Source organism: Myripristis murdjan, chromosome 14 (assembly GCF_902150065.1).
Source record: "Myripristis murdjan chromosome 14, fMyrMur1.1, whole genome shotgun sequence".
Classification (NCBI taxonomy): Eukaryota; Metazoa; Chordata; class Actinopteri; order Holocentriformes; family Holocentridae; genus Myripristis; species Myripristis murdjan.
Window position 1 is genome coordinate 977,501 of NC_043993.1, and position 17,541 is coordinate 995,041.

Genomic DNA, 17,541 nt, shown 5'->3' on the forward strand with positions numbered 1-17,541 from the left:
AACAAAAAATGTCATTGTCTCAATAACTTGTCATGTGCCCTTGAGCATCAATTACAGCTTGACAACGACGTCTCATGCTGTTCACAAGTCGACTTATTGTCTGCTGAGGCATGGCATCCCACTCTTCTTGAAGGGCGGCCCTCAGGACATTGAGGTTCTGGGGTACAGAGCTCCGAGCCTCTACACGGCGACTCAGCTGATCCCATAGGTTTTCTATGGGATTCAGGTCTGGAGAAAGTGCAGGCCACTCCATCTGAGGTACCCCAGTCTCCAGCAGCCGTTCCCTAATGATACGACCTCGATGAGCTGGAGCATCAAACACCTGATGTGAATTTTGCCGTTAAACTCCTTGTTAGAGAACAGCAACTTGTGCAAAAAGTACTGAAACATTGAACAGTTGGACATGTGCATTCAAAAGTTTACAGAAGGTCACATTAAGTTCACCTGTAAAGGTTATAATGCATTTTAGGTTCATCCTGAAATTTCACCCGAAAGCCGAATATCCCTAACTTTTTGTAAGTAGTGTATATGTTATCATTCTTTGTAACTTTTTTTATTCTTTAGTATTTACTGTTAATTTCCCCCTCCCCTCCCCTTATATTTTCATAATCCCCTTTGTTGGTGTTGGTTTAAGTAGACAATGTGTTATATTGGGAGCTGTTTTTTATGGAAGAGATTCAAATCCAGTATTATCAGGATCAGCACCCCAGAGGAGCACAGAGCAACTAAAGAGGAGATTTCACCACCATGTGGACTCAGATCACACCCAGGAAACTAGACAACACAATACTGCAACAAAGGTTAGGCTAGCGTTCAGAAATGCACCTGTTTACGTTCTAACACAATTTTGTTTTGACATCGTCATTAAATTTCCTAATACTGTATTTTGGTGTAGGGAGGAGGGCAGATTGTGGTTTGTGCGATGTGTGATGAGGTAGGCAGTCTCATCTTGTGATTGTATGTGTGTGTGTGTGTATGTGTGTGTGTTCCAGGCTTCCTGGTGTACATCTCCTTGGTCCTGTTGCTGTGTGCGGTGCTGGTGTTGTACTGCTCTCCTCGGATTGGTCGCTCCAACATCCTGGTCTATATCAGCATCTGCTCGCTGCTGGGAGCTTTCACCGTCTCCTCTGTGAAAGGACTGGCCATCGTCATCCAGACTGGTATGACCAGGCAAACTGGGACACACAGCCACAGAGGCTGTTCCCATCTGGTATCAACATCTGTCCTGCATAATGTGATCACACGTGCTCTCAGTCCGTCCATTCACACCTGGCATTAGGATGTGTCTCCACATTTGTGATCAGATCTCACGTTCCCGCTCAGTATGCAAATAAACACGTTTCATTTCCATGCAGGCTGTTTTCCTTTATGAGAGGGGCAGAGACAGATACAGAGAGAGAGAGAGTTTTTTAACATTTAACATTTAACAGGCACAAGGCCCATAACAAAAGGAGACATTCTTGCTCACTCTGGCCTCACTTTAATACACCATCAATCATGTAAGATGTATTTCACCTCTTAAAGTTATTACAGACTGGACCCGAGCACGTCAATTCAGGCTCTGATTATTTAATTATTCCAGCGAATCTGAGAGGATCACGCTTTCCTCTTAGGTGGATAAATCAACCTGTAATATGCTTTATAGCTGACCTGCACTTCAGTTTGCATTTGGCTCATCAGCTGACAGTTCAGCTGTGCTGGGCAGAGTCAGGCAGGACACTTTTTCTACTGGAAAAGTGACGTTCTGGCCAGTGTCGAGGGTGTTGGGCTGGACCAGTGCTTAAGACAGAGGACATCAGGTGCGTGGGTGGTCCTTCAATGCGTCTTGGGACACACGTCTGTTTAAACTTATAATGCCACGTGGACAAAAGCGCCCCAGACCGGATATGGCCTGAGCAATCAGATCTCAAGACGCATTGAGGACACATTGCTGTTGTTGACACCTGTTCTTAGAGGTGTCAGCTTGTGATTGTATCACTCAGGACGGATGTTAATACCATGGGGAGGAAACTCTACAACATCTGTGGCACTCAACAGGGACACTCAAATACCTGAACCTGGGGGCCACTTTAGGAAAATGGCAAGAGGCAATGGGCCAGTGGATAAAATGACAACAATAATGATACTTGAATACTTCTCTCTTTCATTTGTTTTATTTTCACAAAACGTATCAAAAGGTAAGTGCAATGATAGTCTTTTATGGCTTAGCTTTTCATTTCTATTATGTCCACGACACAGTTTGTAATCAAATGAATTTCCACATTTTTCCTCAATATTGAATAATTCTGTTAGTGCAATTTGCACATTCTACACAAACAACTTTTTACATGAACAACAAATGTACATGAATAGCTTTCTGTACGTCTGTCTGCTGTCAAGTGGGTTAACACTGAAGATGCCTGATCTCTTACAACTGCTTCACAAAGAGTCATTTATGACTTGGCCCACTTTCAACACAAATCTTTTCTGAGTGAGAGCTGTCTTGCCTGTTTAGATGAGTTATTAATTATATACTAGTAATGTAATTCACTAGCAAGGACCACACCAACAGCAAGATATGTTTAAATGATTTATTGCGAAGTGAATTGTGAACTTGATTGAAGATCTTGTAGTTCGGCTGCATGTGGGGAAGCTTCTTAGGGAATCCGCCGTAGCTCCTGGGCACAACGAACCCCCAAAAAGCTTCATTACTTGAGACAGGACTGAGCAGATCTGAGATCTTTGGGATCTGAATGAATGTAGCGGTGATATGCTTGAGATGACCAGCGGCCCATGATTTGAATTAGGTGTTCTGGAATGCCATTACGGGAGGCTGAGGTGGCTGCTCCAATGCGGAAAGAGTGTCCAGAGTAGTGGACTGGGGATATGCCAGACATGGAGAGGATTTGGCGAAAGAGCTGGTTGAACCAGAAGCGAGTGGCTATGTGTCCAGATTCGGAGACAAACAGGGGATCTGACGGTGACAGGCTCTGGGCTTTACGGAATTCCAGGTAGTTCGAAATAAACTCGAAAGGATTCAGAGGTAACTGGACTTTGAAGAAAAAGACTGGTGTTGGCTGTATGGATTGGTTGGTTTTGGATCGCTTAAGGTAGTACACTATGGTGTCATCTGAGAAATACGGTAAGTTGGAAATGCAAGCATGGCGGCGAGGGTCGAAGTGTAGGGAAGAGGCGGTGAATTCGGAGCATCTGAGGAGCCCGAAAAAGGCAAGCAAGAACATGGCCTCCAGGGTTCGGGCCACATTGAGAGAACTGTATCCAGATCGAATGGTCTGATCTGTGACGGAGTACCAGGTTAGACAACGCATGAATGGCATGATGGATAAGGAATTGGAACGACCTTTGTTGATTATGTCAATGACTGCCAGGTTATCGGAGTAGAGAAGGAAGGACTTGCGAGACCATTCATGGCCCCAGAGGATGGCAGCGACTATGATGGGGTATATTTCGAAGAGCGCTGAAGATGTCGTCTCGCACTCACTAGCGAGCTCTGGGGGCTATTCTGCTGCAAATCATCTTCCATTGTATAAACCCCCAAGACCGGCAGATGGAGCAGCATTGGTATTCAGGTTAATGTCATGAGGGTGAGTCAAATGGTCGTCGTAAAAGAAGGTAATCCTGACTGGAAGTGGCCCGACTGGAAGTGTCCAGGGCGATGAAGTCCAGCAGGGATGGAACAGAAGCGGTGATGGATAGCAAGTGGGAGATGAAGGCTTGCCCCTGAGGAATGATATGGATGGCGAAGTTGAGGTGGCCTAAGAGAGAGAGAAGTTGACATTTGGTGCAGTGAGGGGTGAGGAGGAAGTTCAAAATCAGGAGGCTGATTCGATTGAGCTTCTCGACTGGAAGAGAAGCTTGCAGCAGGTTTGTGTCCAGAGTGATACTGAGAAATTCCAGAGATGTGGAGGGGCCCTCTGTTTTCTTGGCAGACAGAGGCACTCCTAGGTCAGAGAAGACTGCAGTGAATGTAGCCAAACCCAAAGCTGGTGGTGATGAGGGTGGGGAAATGATGAGAAAATCGTCCAAGAGATGGACGAGATACAGAATTTTGTGATTGTTGGACAGGTTCCAGCAGAGGGCTTCGGACAGGGTGTCGAAAAGCTTGGGGCTGAAAAGTGAGCCTGACGGCAAAGTAGTATTTTCCACACCAGCAGACACCAAAAAATCGCCAGAAGTCGGGGTGGATGGGAAGAACCTTAAAGACGCTGTTGCAAGCCAGGACCCTTTCCCGGTGAGTTTGATTAAGGAAATGGCATGGTTGATAGAAGCATAGCGAAGGAAGAAGTCTTTGCTCAGGATCAGGCTGTTAATGCTGGGGATAGTGCTGCCATGGGGTGGTTATGAGTTCAACAGTGTCTCTACTACCCTGGGGTAGAAAGTCTGTTAGGAGGAAGTGTACTGTACTGAAGCACGGAACGGATCGCTCACACTAGTCAAATAATCCAGATTTTGGGGTCAAACGTGCTTGGGCACGGTGCGAATGGGCTAATGTGAGTGGGCCCTGAGTGTGGGTTCTTATGACTCTGAGCCTGCCTGAAGGGAGGGTTGAGAACAGGTGATGTCCTGAGTGTGTGGGGTCATCCCTGATGTTTTTAGCTCTTCGACTTGAGTGACTGTCCTTCATGTTCGAGAGCGGAGAGCCCACAATCCACTGGGCCGCCTTGATGACCCGCATAAGACACATGAGAGCGACTCCTTCATGAAAACCAAATCCGGCATTTTTAAAAGAAAATGGCAACAGTAACCATGTGCATTGATCATCGCTGAAGTTGACAAAGTTGGAAAATGGCAAGCAAACTGGTACCGTGGTCAAATGAAGAGGTGGAGACTTTTCTGTGCTTGGCGGTGTGGCCACCTTGCTATGACGACTCCATTGATGGCGAGGTGGTACTCATTTGTAATGGAAAACCACCGAGTAGGAAAACGAGCCGAGTAGGTACTAGTGGAAAAGTGCCATTGATGTCAATGTTACACAGGACCCGCTGCATCAGATATGATTAGAGAGAAACTGGTCGTTCTTTAATGAAGTCACAGGTGCATCTGGTTCTTGTCTTGGACTCTCCTTGAAGTAGACAAAGAATGTGTTGAGCTGGTCTGGGAGGGAGGTGTCAGTGGAGATGGGGGTACTATGCTTCTGTTTGTAATCATTTGTCGTTTGTGTTTCATTTTCTCAGTTTTGATGCCTCTGTTCAGGTCTGCTCTTGCTTCAGTGTAGCTCTCCCTGACCTGAGTGCTGCATCCCTGGCCTTGAGCAGCATTCTCACACTGTTGTTAAACCATGGTTTTTCGTTTTTTTTTTTTATTTTTTTGGCTTTCAGAGAGAAATAAATTGCAGGGATTGGAGTCGGTTGACCCCAAGGTTATGACCAAAGGTTTAGTGGCAGCTCACCTGAGAGTAGAGTTTGCATATTATAAAATGACCTCACATCTAAATGAATTCCTTGAGATGTAGGGACATGGGGATTTTTATGTAGTGTATTTAATGTATCATTATAGTTGTCTTTAAATGGCGATTAATTGTGGGCACAGTAATATTAGTGTTTGAGACTTTTTGTGCTCATGTGTTTTCTTTTGAGGCGTCTATTGTTTTCTATTCAGATGTTTTGTTTTGTTTTTTTTGTCAGATTTTTAGTGTGTTGTGCCAATACAGGACTGGTCAAGATCCTCCTCTCTCTCTTTCTCAGTCGTCTCTGATGCTTCAGTGCTCGCTTATCCTCTCACCTGGATCCTGCTGTTCGTGCTCATCATCTCCATTGTGACACAGGTAAGCCATGAAGTTTCTTTGTTACATTTTTTTTGTAATGCTAATTAGCTGGTATGGTGCTTTTACCGACTTCATGACAAGCTTTCAGGAGACAAAACACCACAGAAACAGAATGGGAGTAGAACAGTCATTGAGCTGTTTGCCATGGTCCACTTCCCGCTGTTTTTTGCTCGCAAGGAATTCCCGGTACATGTCTGTGCACTCAAACGTGAAGCTGACACAAATTTGCAGGACTGCCTTGACACTGTCCACATCCAGACAATTTCTCTCATTTCTCCATGCTGAGGTCATCATAGAAAAGACACCTTCTCTATGTGCATTGCTGCATGGGATGGAGAAGATGTAGGCACTGACCTTCCTCATATAGTACAATGGGAAAACACTTGATCATACCTTTGTTGGATGCATCAGTTGCCACTGGATAAGGCAGTTAATTTTCCTTTATCTAATCCACCTGCGTCTGAACAGAGTAGGAGTAGTAGGACATTTTTGCACAAGGCTTTGGCTTTTGTTTTTTCCACAGGTCACCCCTTTTGTGACTGATGAGTCATTGTAGATCTTTCCATCAACTTTTATCCCACATTCTACACTCCTGTATGACTGCCGATGCTTGACCACATGATAAACTTTACAAAGTTCTGCGGCAGAGATTTTGCCATCTTGAGGTGATGAAGCTTCAAGGAAAAATGATAAAAATGAAGAAGCACCTGCACTTTCAATGTTGCTTTTTCAATGTTGAATATCTACTCTCCTGTTATGATATTGACATATCAATATTTCTCCTAGCACTAGCAGTCTATATCCCATTCACTTATTTCACATCCATGATTCCTCCACTTGCCTCCTCTCCTTGTGTGTCTCTGCTTGGAGGTGGGGTGATCAGTGAAATCAGCTGGTGGAATTTTTGGTTGGGATGAAAACCTGCAGCCTCTTGGCCCTCCATGGCACCAGTTTGACACGTGCTTTAGGATATATGCCACTTTCTAATAATTTAATCATTTTAGTCTCTCTCTCTCTCTCTCTCTCTCGCTCAGGTAAACTACCTCAACAAGTCTCTGGACACCTTCAACACCCTGTTGGTCTACCCCATCTACTACGTCCTCTTCACCTCCGTGGTGCTCTGCACCTCCATCATCCTGTTCCAGGAGTGGAGGAGCATGGCCCCCGTGGACATTGTCGCCACGCTGGGTGCCTTTGCTGTCATTGTGGTGGGCGTGGCCATGCTGCACCTCTTCAAAGAGCTGCAGGTCAGTCGCTGCTCCCTTGGCAGAGCACTTTTGCTGCCTTTGAGGCATTACACTAACAGTCACTGTCATTTCTGTCATTGCAGTTGACGGTGCAGCAGCTGACCAATCATCTGTCTCAGCCAGTGGAGAGGGAAGGGCTTGCGGAGGAGGTGTCAGTAGGAGGGGAAGGAGGAAGACAGAGTAAAAAAGAGGATAAACATGGATTGATTGACAACATAATGATTGAGAGTCTGCCGCCTATGAGGGAGGAGGGGCCGCGAGTCTTCATCATTAGCTAACACACACCATATGACATGACAGCTGATCTTGGCGGCCCAGACAGTCCCAAACAAACAGTCAAGATCAGTGTGAGAACACTGTGTCAGCGCACCATGTCCCAATGTCCCAATGCAACGATGCACCAATGCACTCTGGGACCATCTATGTCCATATCATTTTTTGTAGCTCATGTACTGAGAGAATGAACCAATCTGACACACTGGCCAATCTCATTGCCGTAGCATATGTCTCTGCTCGTTCACTTGAAGACATTTCACGTGATTAATATGGAGTCTGATGTTGCTCTATTCAAATGTGATTTCTTGTTTGAATTACTGGCCAATCAGCTCTGTTGCAGGACCGGACAAATCTTGTTCATCAGACTGTGCAAACACTGGCCAACACCTGAAAATTAATCATAATTTGTATACACTGCTATTGAGTGTTTTTTTTTTTAACTAAAAAAATTAAAACTAATAACACTCAAAGCAGAGCAATGTTGAGACTGAAGGCATTTCCAAATGATTGACTCAGCATAAATTGCACAAAGTGTTAACACTGACTGATGTTTTTGTCATCGACTGAAGCTGTGAAGGGAAGCCTCGATCAGACTACAGACATTTTAACATCCTAACCAATTTTTAAATCGGGTTACATCACACACATCAGAAGGATCTTCACAGATGTTCTCTTTACTCTCAAACATGCACACACTTCAAGATTTGAAAATAATGGCGCATCACACCCTACAGAATATTATCAAGATTATTGCACCAGCGGGAGCAATACACCCCCAAACCCCCCCCACCCCTCCCTTTCCCTCTCTCCTTCTCCCCCTCCCTCCCTCTCCTTTTCTCTCTCCCTCTTCCTCTCTCTCTCTCTCTCTCTCTCTCTCTCACTCTCTCTCTCTCTCTCTCTCTCTCTCTCTCTGGCTCTCAATTCAATTCAATTCAATTCAATAAGCTTTATTGGCATGACTGTACTATATGCAATATTGCCAAAGCATGCAAGCATTTGGACAAACAGGTAACAAAATAGTGAGCGATGTGAATGCGTGTGTGTGTGTGTGTGTGTGTGTGTCTAGGTCACTCACTGTCCCTCAGGTTGTGGCATGCTGATACGTACTGGACTCTGCCCTCTCTCCTTCTCCCAGGAGGATTTTTAGTTTGGAGAGCTCGTTTCTCTCTTTGAAATCTGGGATTTTGCGGCTAAATTTATTAAAATAGGTGTTTCTTAATTCTTTGAATTTTTCACATCTCTCTGTCTCTCCCTCTCTCTCTCTGCCTCTCACTCGCTCTCTCTCTCTCTGTCTCACCTGGTACGTTCTGGTGAGTCTTCGAGCTGCCGGGAGGTGTAATATTAGATCTTTAAATCCCTCATATTACCAAATAAACTGGGCCAAAAATGGGTCGTCTGATTGTCAGGAGGGTTGAATTGGGGTCAAATTGGCCCAAACCTGCTGGTGTGTGAGCCTGGCCTTAGACTGTTAGCAGCACTGCTGTAAAGTGGCTAATTGGCTAACGCTACCTGGTCATTCAGTCTGAATGCCAAACTGAACTGAATTACCTCCAACTGTCTTTGTCATTGCAAGCGACCCAAACATGTACACAGAAACCCTAGATTGTGATCTTCCTCTTTCCATGTGCACAAAAAAACCACTTGATGCATAATTGTTGTTGTTTTCAATGGCTGCTAGCGTGCCAGTGTCTACAGTAATGACCCATCTGGCTTTCTGTCCTGCGGACTTGAGTTCCACAAGATCAGACCTACGAGATTTCAACATGTTCAACTCCTGTTTGAAGTCAGCTCACTCGGGAATCTGCAGTCCCTTGTCCTTGAAACTTATAATGTACAAACTAATATACAAAATCACTATTTTGATGCAAGATGGAATTCAGTAGCTTGGTAAATGTGACGTGTCCTGCAACATTTGGTCATTTGATGCACTTCTGGTCTGTCAGAGACAGAGAGACAGAAGAGGAGAGAGAATGAGGTTTTGAGGACTTTTGGATTCAAACTGGCCCACTAATTTCCTTGAGCCCGATTAAGACGTCTTGGTGCACTTTATCAAGATTTTAAAAGCTTAAGAGGCATGTGCATGTGCTTTCACAGTGCTGTACATTCCATTTAAACAACTGGACTCCTTTCTAAAGGGAACACCAAACAGTTTAATAGATCCTCAGTTAGTGTTTGGGAAAAGAAAAACAGGGAAACAGTAATAAACTTGACCTGCATTGTCATCAAGTTGTGAAGCCCAAAAGAGTGTTAGTCTGAGTTTTTATGAGTTTTTATAACATTAATGAGCTTTATTCCACAGCACTAATGTCAACTTTGAGTCACAAAATCCCTCTCAAGATCATTTTTAAGTCCTTTACCATTTCTCCCAGTTTTCATTTCCATCTCTTCCTGTCTCCCTTCCCATTTGTCCCAGACGCTTTAACCATAATTCCCAGTATGTTCCCAGTGGAGAGTTGTTAATATTGTTAAGTAATACTAGTGGACTGTTACAGGGCGCAGGAATAATACACTGTGCATGAATTCATAAGTGACACAACCCCACTCTGATGTGTGTCACTGCAGAGAAAAAATGGGACATTTTGATTTATTTATTAGTTTACTTGACAGGGACAGTGCAGATTAACAAAGAGTCATTTCAGCTACTTGCAAAACAAATGAATATCTGCACAAGTTTTTTTTTTGTTCTTATATGCTGTGATGCGCTCTTGTATCCATTTTTACTGTATATTGGCTATTATGAGAATATGTTTATGTTTCTTTGACAGAGAGGAAACTATGGTTGCTGATGGGTGGAATGCCATGTATTTTCAAAATCTGAACTTTTAACAAAGAAAAATCACGTGTTTTTGATTATATCCAGTTAAGTTTGAAAGGCCTTTATGATGCCCAAAGGATCATCAATCTGTGACGTGCAATACATTGTCAGAAGTTATTTTGACACAAAGTGTTGTGATTTCTTTTCTTTTCTTTTTTTTTTTTTTTGGTATTCGCACCCTCCTTCAACCTTCCTCTTCCACTTCTGCTTCAGTCTGTGATTTCCTTGATTTCCAAGATTGCCTTTCAACAGCTATAAACATACTGCTGATGATCGCGGCAAATAGGAAGATAGGAAACAAATGCAGGATGAAATACGCCCCTTGTGAATGTACTTGACGCAGTTCAAGGAAGACTACCAGGAATAACACCTGGTCTTAAGGGGGGAGAACTGCTGTGTCACCTCTTTCCAGAGTATCAGCTCTGCCATATCTCGCTACTTAGAGTGTTTAGCTGCTCTTTGTTGCACCAGGAAATAATGACAGAGTGAGAAATCTCTGCTTCTTCCGTTTTTTGGCTCTCCTAGCTGCTGATGACTGGAGTCTATGAGGCAGCCAGACTGCAAACTGTATTTATTTATGTTCTGTATAATAAATCAAATATGTAGGATGCAGTCTGCTGCTGAGAACTCTTCTGTCTGTGAAGCACTACGAATTTTAAACCAATGTCGGTAAAGTCTGTGATCACCTCAGATGACTGAGGTCAACTGTGGTCAGCTTTGACAATGTATGTTTCTTCCTGGCTGTAAACACTGTCTCTACATTTCTGTTGTCTGTCTACATTTCATTATAATAAAAGAAATATATCACCAAGGTCCCAAGTCCTGTTATTATTATTATTATTATCACCATTATTATTATTATTATTATTATTATTGTTATTGTTGTTATTATTATTATTATCATTATATTTGTTGTTGTTGTCGATTGAAATGTCCTGGCAGTAAAAGTGACTGAGCTCCTTTTTCCAAACAGTAACTGTGAAAAGAAAAGGAGGAGAGAATATGCTGCTACATGCTTTTAAAGGGGCATTACGCTCAACAGAAGTGAGGACCCTGTTGACTCAACTGACAAATTTGTGATAAACACACAATATAATGGCTGACTCTACATGGCTATTAACATCAAGTCACTGGTATTTCCCCTCTTTCTTCCACACTCACTTACTTGTTTTGCCAGTTGAGTCTACATGGTCCTCACTGCAGTCATCATGCAGCTTTTTCTCTGTGATTTAGTATGAAGTGAAGCAAAAAAACCCTCAAAAAAGCTACTCAATTATAGTAACATGAGTAAATGTTTGCTGTTGTTGTCACTAGCTAATGATATATTTAATTTAAACATCTATTTAATAATAATATGATAGTGATTTTGCTGTGGTTTATTGACCTGATGTGTCCCTTTAATTTTGTCTTGGTGATTCCTGTTGCTGGACTTCAGAGCAAAGAAACTAAGTGCTGTGGTTAAATCGCAAGCAAAATATACAATGCTTATATGGACAAAACTGAGCATCAATAGCTCATTGTCCTTGTAATAAAATGAATTTAAAGAGGAAAAAAAAACAAGATGCTTGTGTTTTTTTTTTTTTTTTTCTAAACTGAGGGACTCGCAAGGCTCACAGATCTCTTGCTAAACGCTGTGCCAGAAGTGGAAAAAGACGAACGCCACAAGATGGTGTGTGGTGCCTAGAGACTGTCTAGTCTGTTTTATTCATTGAGCTGATCTCTGCATCACAGAAACAGCAACACCAAGCAGCAGCACCAACACCCCTGCAGTTTAGTGCTGTTACACACTAAACTGGCTCTACTGCTTCTCCCATGGGAGAACACTCTCTCTCTCTCTCTCTCTCTCTCTCTCTCTCTCTCACACACACACACACACACACACACACAAGCAGTGTGGTGTTGTCAGCTGAGTGTTTTGTCTACAACCCTAAAGCACTAATTAGCTGGAGAATCAGCAGGAGAGAGACAGAGCGAGAGACACTGACAGACAGAGAGAGAGCCCACCTATCATTGCTCCACTGTCACCCCGTTCACACCAACAAAGAACCGCTTTGCACAGCAAATTTTGAACCGTTCTTTTTGAGCCGTTCTTTTCTTTTGCATTTCCACTATATATAGAGGGATTCTCAAAGAGAAAATTTGGTTCTCCAGAAAATAGTCATTTTGAAGTGGGCCAAGTGGGCATGTATTATTCTACAAGGAAAGATGGAGACAACGACCAAGAAAACTTTGTGGTCTGGTTAAACTGTTTTTGGCGACACTTGCATGCGCGTCTGCAAATAAAAAACATACAATAAAAAACAAACAAACAAAAAACAGTTTACAGTTTATTATTCTCAATCTGAACCCTGTCAGACTCAGAGTATAGGTTAATTATTCCAGCAGGTATGAGGGGGCTGGGCTCTGTGCTGCAGGTGACAGCAGCCAGGCAAGGGCAGGGGGTCACCATGACGACAGCGTGTTTACTTCTGCTGAGCATGACCCCCATCCATGATGCAGTGGTCCAATCCAAAAACTGGTCAAAATGCAGGCAAATTCCTCAGTTTGCACCTTGGCTGCAAGAGTCTTGACACAAACTAGTTTGATAACCACAATGTTTTTGATGAAAAGGCATATTTTGTCCCTGGTTTCCAAACGGCAGACTGCTCAGACCCTCAAACTGCACACATTGCATTGCATTCCTATCAGCATGGCTGAAACCACTGAGCAAGCCGCAGTCAGTCAGACAGACTTTTATGGCAGATGACAGTGATCTGCATTTGGAAGTCAGTTTATAAATTTTATTTTTTTTTTTTTTACTTTAAAGCATGTAGACTGATGTTTAGCTGTAACTTTTTACGTGACTCTTAACCCCTTAAACTCAGATTTTCCACCATTCTCAACCATTTGTAAAAAAAAAAAGCAACAATAAGAAAACTTGATAAACCTCAGAAAGCAATGGGTTCTACCAAAAATACGAACAAATCAGTAGATATGAATAAGAAGAAATTCAATTGTTCTTCCCTTCATGCATCTGGCCCAGTGTGTTACCGATGATGCTCTTTAAGGAAGCTTCAGGTGGACCTGCTGCTGTTTCCACGGGGGTGTATCTGCAGCCTACAGACACCTCACACTGCAGAACAGACCCACAGGGGAGAGAGCCTTCGCCATCAGGACTCTGAGGCTCTGGAACCACCTGCTCACTGCAGCTACGTCACTGTGTCAGTGTGTCAGTGCTAGAAATGGCCAAACCCCTGAGGTCTAGGTTAGTGCTGGGAAGGGGCATATCTTGTACTGGTGCTACAAGCTGCAGACAGACCCCTGCCACAGCACATTTCCCATAATGCATGCTGTTCTCTGTATGTCCACTTGATGATGCTGAGAGACCAGGCATTAACCGTGAAGCCTGATAGTGAGGTGGTGGTGTTAGACGAGATGGGAAACATCCATTGGTTTTTTGGTTTTTTATCATCTATTTATCAGCTATTTATCATCTGTTTATACTGTAAATTTGCACATTGCCCACATCTATGCACATTGTATACATCGATGCACACTGGTTTTTTTGGTTTTTTGCACATTGTTTTTTGCACATTGGGTACTTAGATCTTTAGATCTCGAGTGTCATCTTTTATTCTTTACTTTTTATTTACTTAATCTTGTACTCTGTGGATACTGCTGAAAACTGAATTTCCTTCGGGATGAATAAAGTATCTATCTATCTATCTATCTATCTATCTATCTATCTATCTATCTATCTATCTATCCATAGGGACTTAGGAAGGGAGTGAGAAATCCTTATGTGTCCAGGAAATCATGACATTTTTTTTTTTTTTTTTGACTTTGTTGACATTGTATTCTGGCGGCTGCGTCAGTTACATGGGCCCTGGGGCATAGACATAATATACGTAGATGCCTCACAGGCTGCCGCTGCCTATTGGAGCTGACGTAGCAGCATGGCCGCCATCTTGGATGGGTCTCTAATGCGCTCCCACTGCATTTATTTCTACTGCAGAAGGTGTATCCCCAACTTTAATAATCCATAACTCCCCGAATTTTTACCCGATTTTCCCACGGTTTGGTTTGTTACAAACAGCAGAGTTTCAGTTATGATACAGGATGCTGTCACACATTAAAAATACGTACTTTCATGCTGAAAGACTTTGTATTATAACAAAAACATATGGTATGGCATATAGATACATGTATAAATGAATTAATTTTATAATTTAAAAAAGAAACAAGTTTGATTGTTCATTTGAATTTATTTCTCTCTCTCACTCACACACACACACACACACAGAGGACATCACTGACAGTCTGACCCGTCCTGCTCACTACAGAGCTTTGACCACTCGGTCGCAACAAAACCCTCCCGTCTTATAGCAACTTCCCACTGCCTCCTCAAGCCTGTATTACTGGGAAACCTTTAAAAAGAAAAAAAAACAAAAAAACAACAAGAGTCAAAGAGAGAGAGAGAGTACCAGTTCCTGCTGTAATAACGTTACATGTAAGTAACGATGATATAATATTATAAATGGTAAAATAACCCAAATTATTGTTCAGTCTTACTTCTGAAAGGTAATCCTACGCAATCTGGTTTAAATCCTGTGCCGGTTATTGCAATTATAAGCTGCACAAAATACCGGCATTTTTGCTAGCTCTCCATTGACTCTGGTTGACTCTGGTGCTAGCCTAGAGTGAAGAGACCCATCCAATATGGCGGCGACGCTGCTCACGTTCCAGCACGTCATGAGGCGTCTACGTATATGATGTCTATGGCGGTACCAGAAAATGTCTAATATGGGGAGAAGTGGCACTCTCGTCTAACTTCCGGGTCTCAGAAACACGTCTCTGTCCATGTGAGGGCACTCGCGGGCGAGTGCAGAATGAATGGGAGTCTATGGTGCTACACCCCTAAAAATCCACTTTTCTCTGGAAATAATTTTTTGTCAAGTACTTTGAATACTGTTTTCAAAGGGGGGGGGGGGGGGCTAAAAAAATACACTCAGCTGAATATTGGATTTTTTAAGTTCACCTATCTGTTCTAAAAAGCCGTTCAAAAAGTGTGATGACGTCACACATTGAGAGGTGCTGCTTTACGGTGATTTCCAGAGCCCGTCCGGAGAACAGACGGAGACACTCAGAGAGCCTGCCTGTGCTATATTAGACATTCTCTGTACACACAAATATCAACTTTGATAGAAAAGTCCTCCTTAAGAGTGGTGTTTCCCGTTTCTCTTGGTCTTCGGGTGCCATCAAGTGGGATCCCTCGTCGTAAACAGCCGCAAGTCCGTCACTGACCAATCAGCATTCATTAGCAAATGCTAGCGTGTTATGGCCAACAACAGCCCAAACTGTAGGAAACTGAAAGGATATAAGTTCTCGCTAATTTCACTTTTAACCTATAATCCATACTGGACTTTCAGAAACTACAACATTATTTGCGATTTTTCAACCATAAACAGGAGTAAGAGACAGATTCAGCCGTTTAGCTCCATAGAGCCCCATTCATTCTGCACTCGCCCGCGATCACCCCCAGTGGAATTACGGTGGAACTGCAACCAAGTTCGATACAACGGGGGTTCATGGAGAGTGGCAAGGCTCGTCGTAGACAGGCTCTGGCGGTACTGCTGGGCAGCCAAGCTTCGAGGCGTGGCGAGTATTAAGGGGGCGTGTCTGAGGAGCTCCGCTTCTATCATGATAGGCTACGTGAGTGCCGGCCCCAGGTGCGTCATCAGCATGTTACCCAATGAAATGAATGAGTTACTTTGCGCTCAAACGGTCCCGCCCACATTCAGGAAGAAAGAAATGTGTACAGGTAAAGAGAAAAAAGAGAGACGGAGACGGAGTTTATTACGGCGAAATAGAGCAACTTACTTGGCTTTTTCATAGCACACCGTGTTGAGCAGGAGGACACTCCTGCGGCCATTCCACCACTTGATTTAAATGTTACGAGTGCAAGTGCTTGTTTACCGGTGAGCTCAGCCGTCCGACCCCGCTCCCAAAGCAACGCTACTCCTCCTTCATCCATCCCCTCACAGTCATGTCAGCAAGCCAAGCCACAGTCACAAAAATAACTGGGACCATTTCTGCTGCACCTAATAGCCTATGATAGATGTATTATTCTGAATAAGCCAGGGTTGCCAGCTCTCACGCACTGACCGTGACAGTCACGCATTAAGCCTCAATCTCACTCTCTCATCCTCGAGAGAGACATTTCACGCCAAATCTGACTTGTTGTCTATTGATGGGTGGTCAGGTCTGCCGGATCTGGTGGATTATTATTATCGGTTGATTATTGATTGTGCAATGCCACGATTCGCAGCTAATCGCGCTGCGTGCATTAAACTATTTTGCGGAAGCAGGAGGACGGCATGATTTACATCCTATCCACGTTCCCGCGCTGCGTGCATGACCGTGCATATGCTCGTACATGAGGGCCCGTACCGTACTGGAGCACACCCCCTCCACCTGTGCCAGAGTCATTTTAAGTTGATTTAATTAAACAGTCACACATTACTTTGGTGGTCCGTGGATTCATTTTTATCATGTGGATTAAGTTTGCAGGTCCATATAATTGCTCAAGGAATCTGTTGTGGAAATGCAATTAACCTGATCCATCAGGGTGTTTTATGTAACTATCCTCCATTAAGATATTAATGGTATCACCCGTGTGCAACGAACTATCTCTTAATAATAATCCTATGTCTGTTCTGTTGTAGGCTATTAATGCAACGCCCAGCAGTTATACAGCGTTAGTAAGAGGTGTAGGCAAATAATTCAACGTGCTCCATGAAATCTCACTCCAAGTTTTTTTTTTTTTTTTTTTTTTTTTTGAAAAGTTGGCAGCTCTGATAAGCTACCAAAGTAACTTGGGCCATTTTATGCTGTGTGTACGTTTCATCCGTTGTTTATAAAACGGGTGCTTCCCATCCTTAAATGTGATTGGCTGAGCCGCGTTCCATGCCGTTGTAAAATCAGTGTAACCCACTGGCAGACCGCACCACAACATATCCCTGCGCCAGTGTAAACAAACATCGCGCGCTGTGCCTTCTGGAAGGTTCTCCTCTCTCCACAGAGGAACTCTGGAGCTCTGACAGAGTGACCATCGGGGTCTTGGTCACCTCCCTGACCAAGGCCCTTCTCCCCCGATCGCTCGGTTTAGATGGCCCACTGTGCTCATCGGGACCTTCCAAGCAGCAGACATTTTTCTGTACCTTTGCCCTGATTTGTGCCTAGAGACAATCCCGTCTCGGAGGTCTACAGACAATTCCTTTGACTTGATGCTTGGTTTGTGCTCTGACATGCACTGTCAGCTGTGGGACCTTATATGGACAGGTGTGTGCCTTTCCAAAACATGTCCAATCAACTGAATTTACCACAGGTGGACTCCAATTAAGCTGCAGAAACATCTCAAGGATGATCAGTGAAAACAGGATGCACCTGAGCTCATTTTT

At 43.5% G+C, this 17,541-nt stretch overlaps 1 protein-coding gene across 1 annotated transcript in view; it reads left to right on the forward strand.

The window, feature by feature from the left end:
- Positions 1 to 8,128, forward strand: part of nipal4 (NIPA like domain containing 4) — an 18,265-nt gene extending 10,137 nt beyond the window's left edge. Inside the window, exons 7-10 of the mRNA XM_030069754.1 lie at positions 993 to 1,160; positions 5,685 to 5,764; positions 6,799 to 7,011; positions 7,095 to 8,128. Coding sequence (XP_029925614.1) covers positions 993 to 1,160; positions 5,685 to 5,764; positions 6,799 to 7,011; positions 7,095 to 7,289 — 656 coding nt within the window. The 3' untranslated portion in view covers positions 7,290 to 8,128. The remainder of the gene's footprint in view (positions 1 to 992; positions 1,161 to 5,684; positions 5,765 to 6,798; positions 7,012 to 7,094) is intronic.
- The last annotated feature ends 9,413 nt before the right edge of the window (positions 8,129 to 17,541 follow it).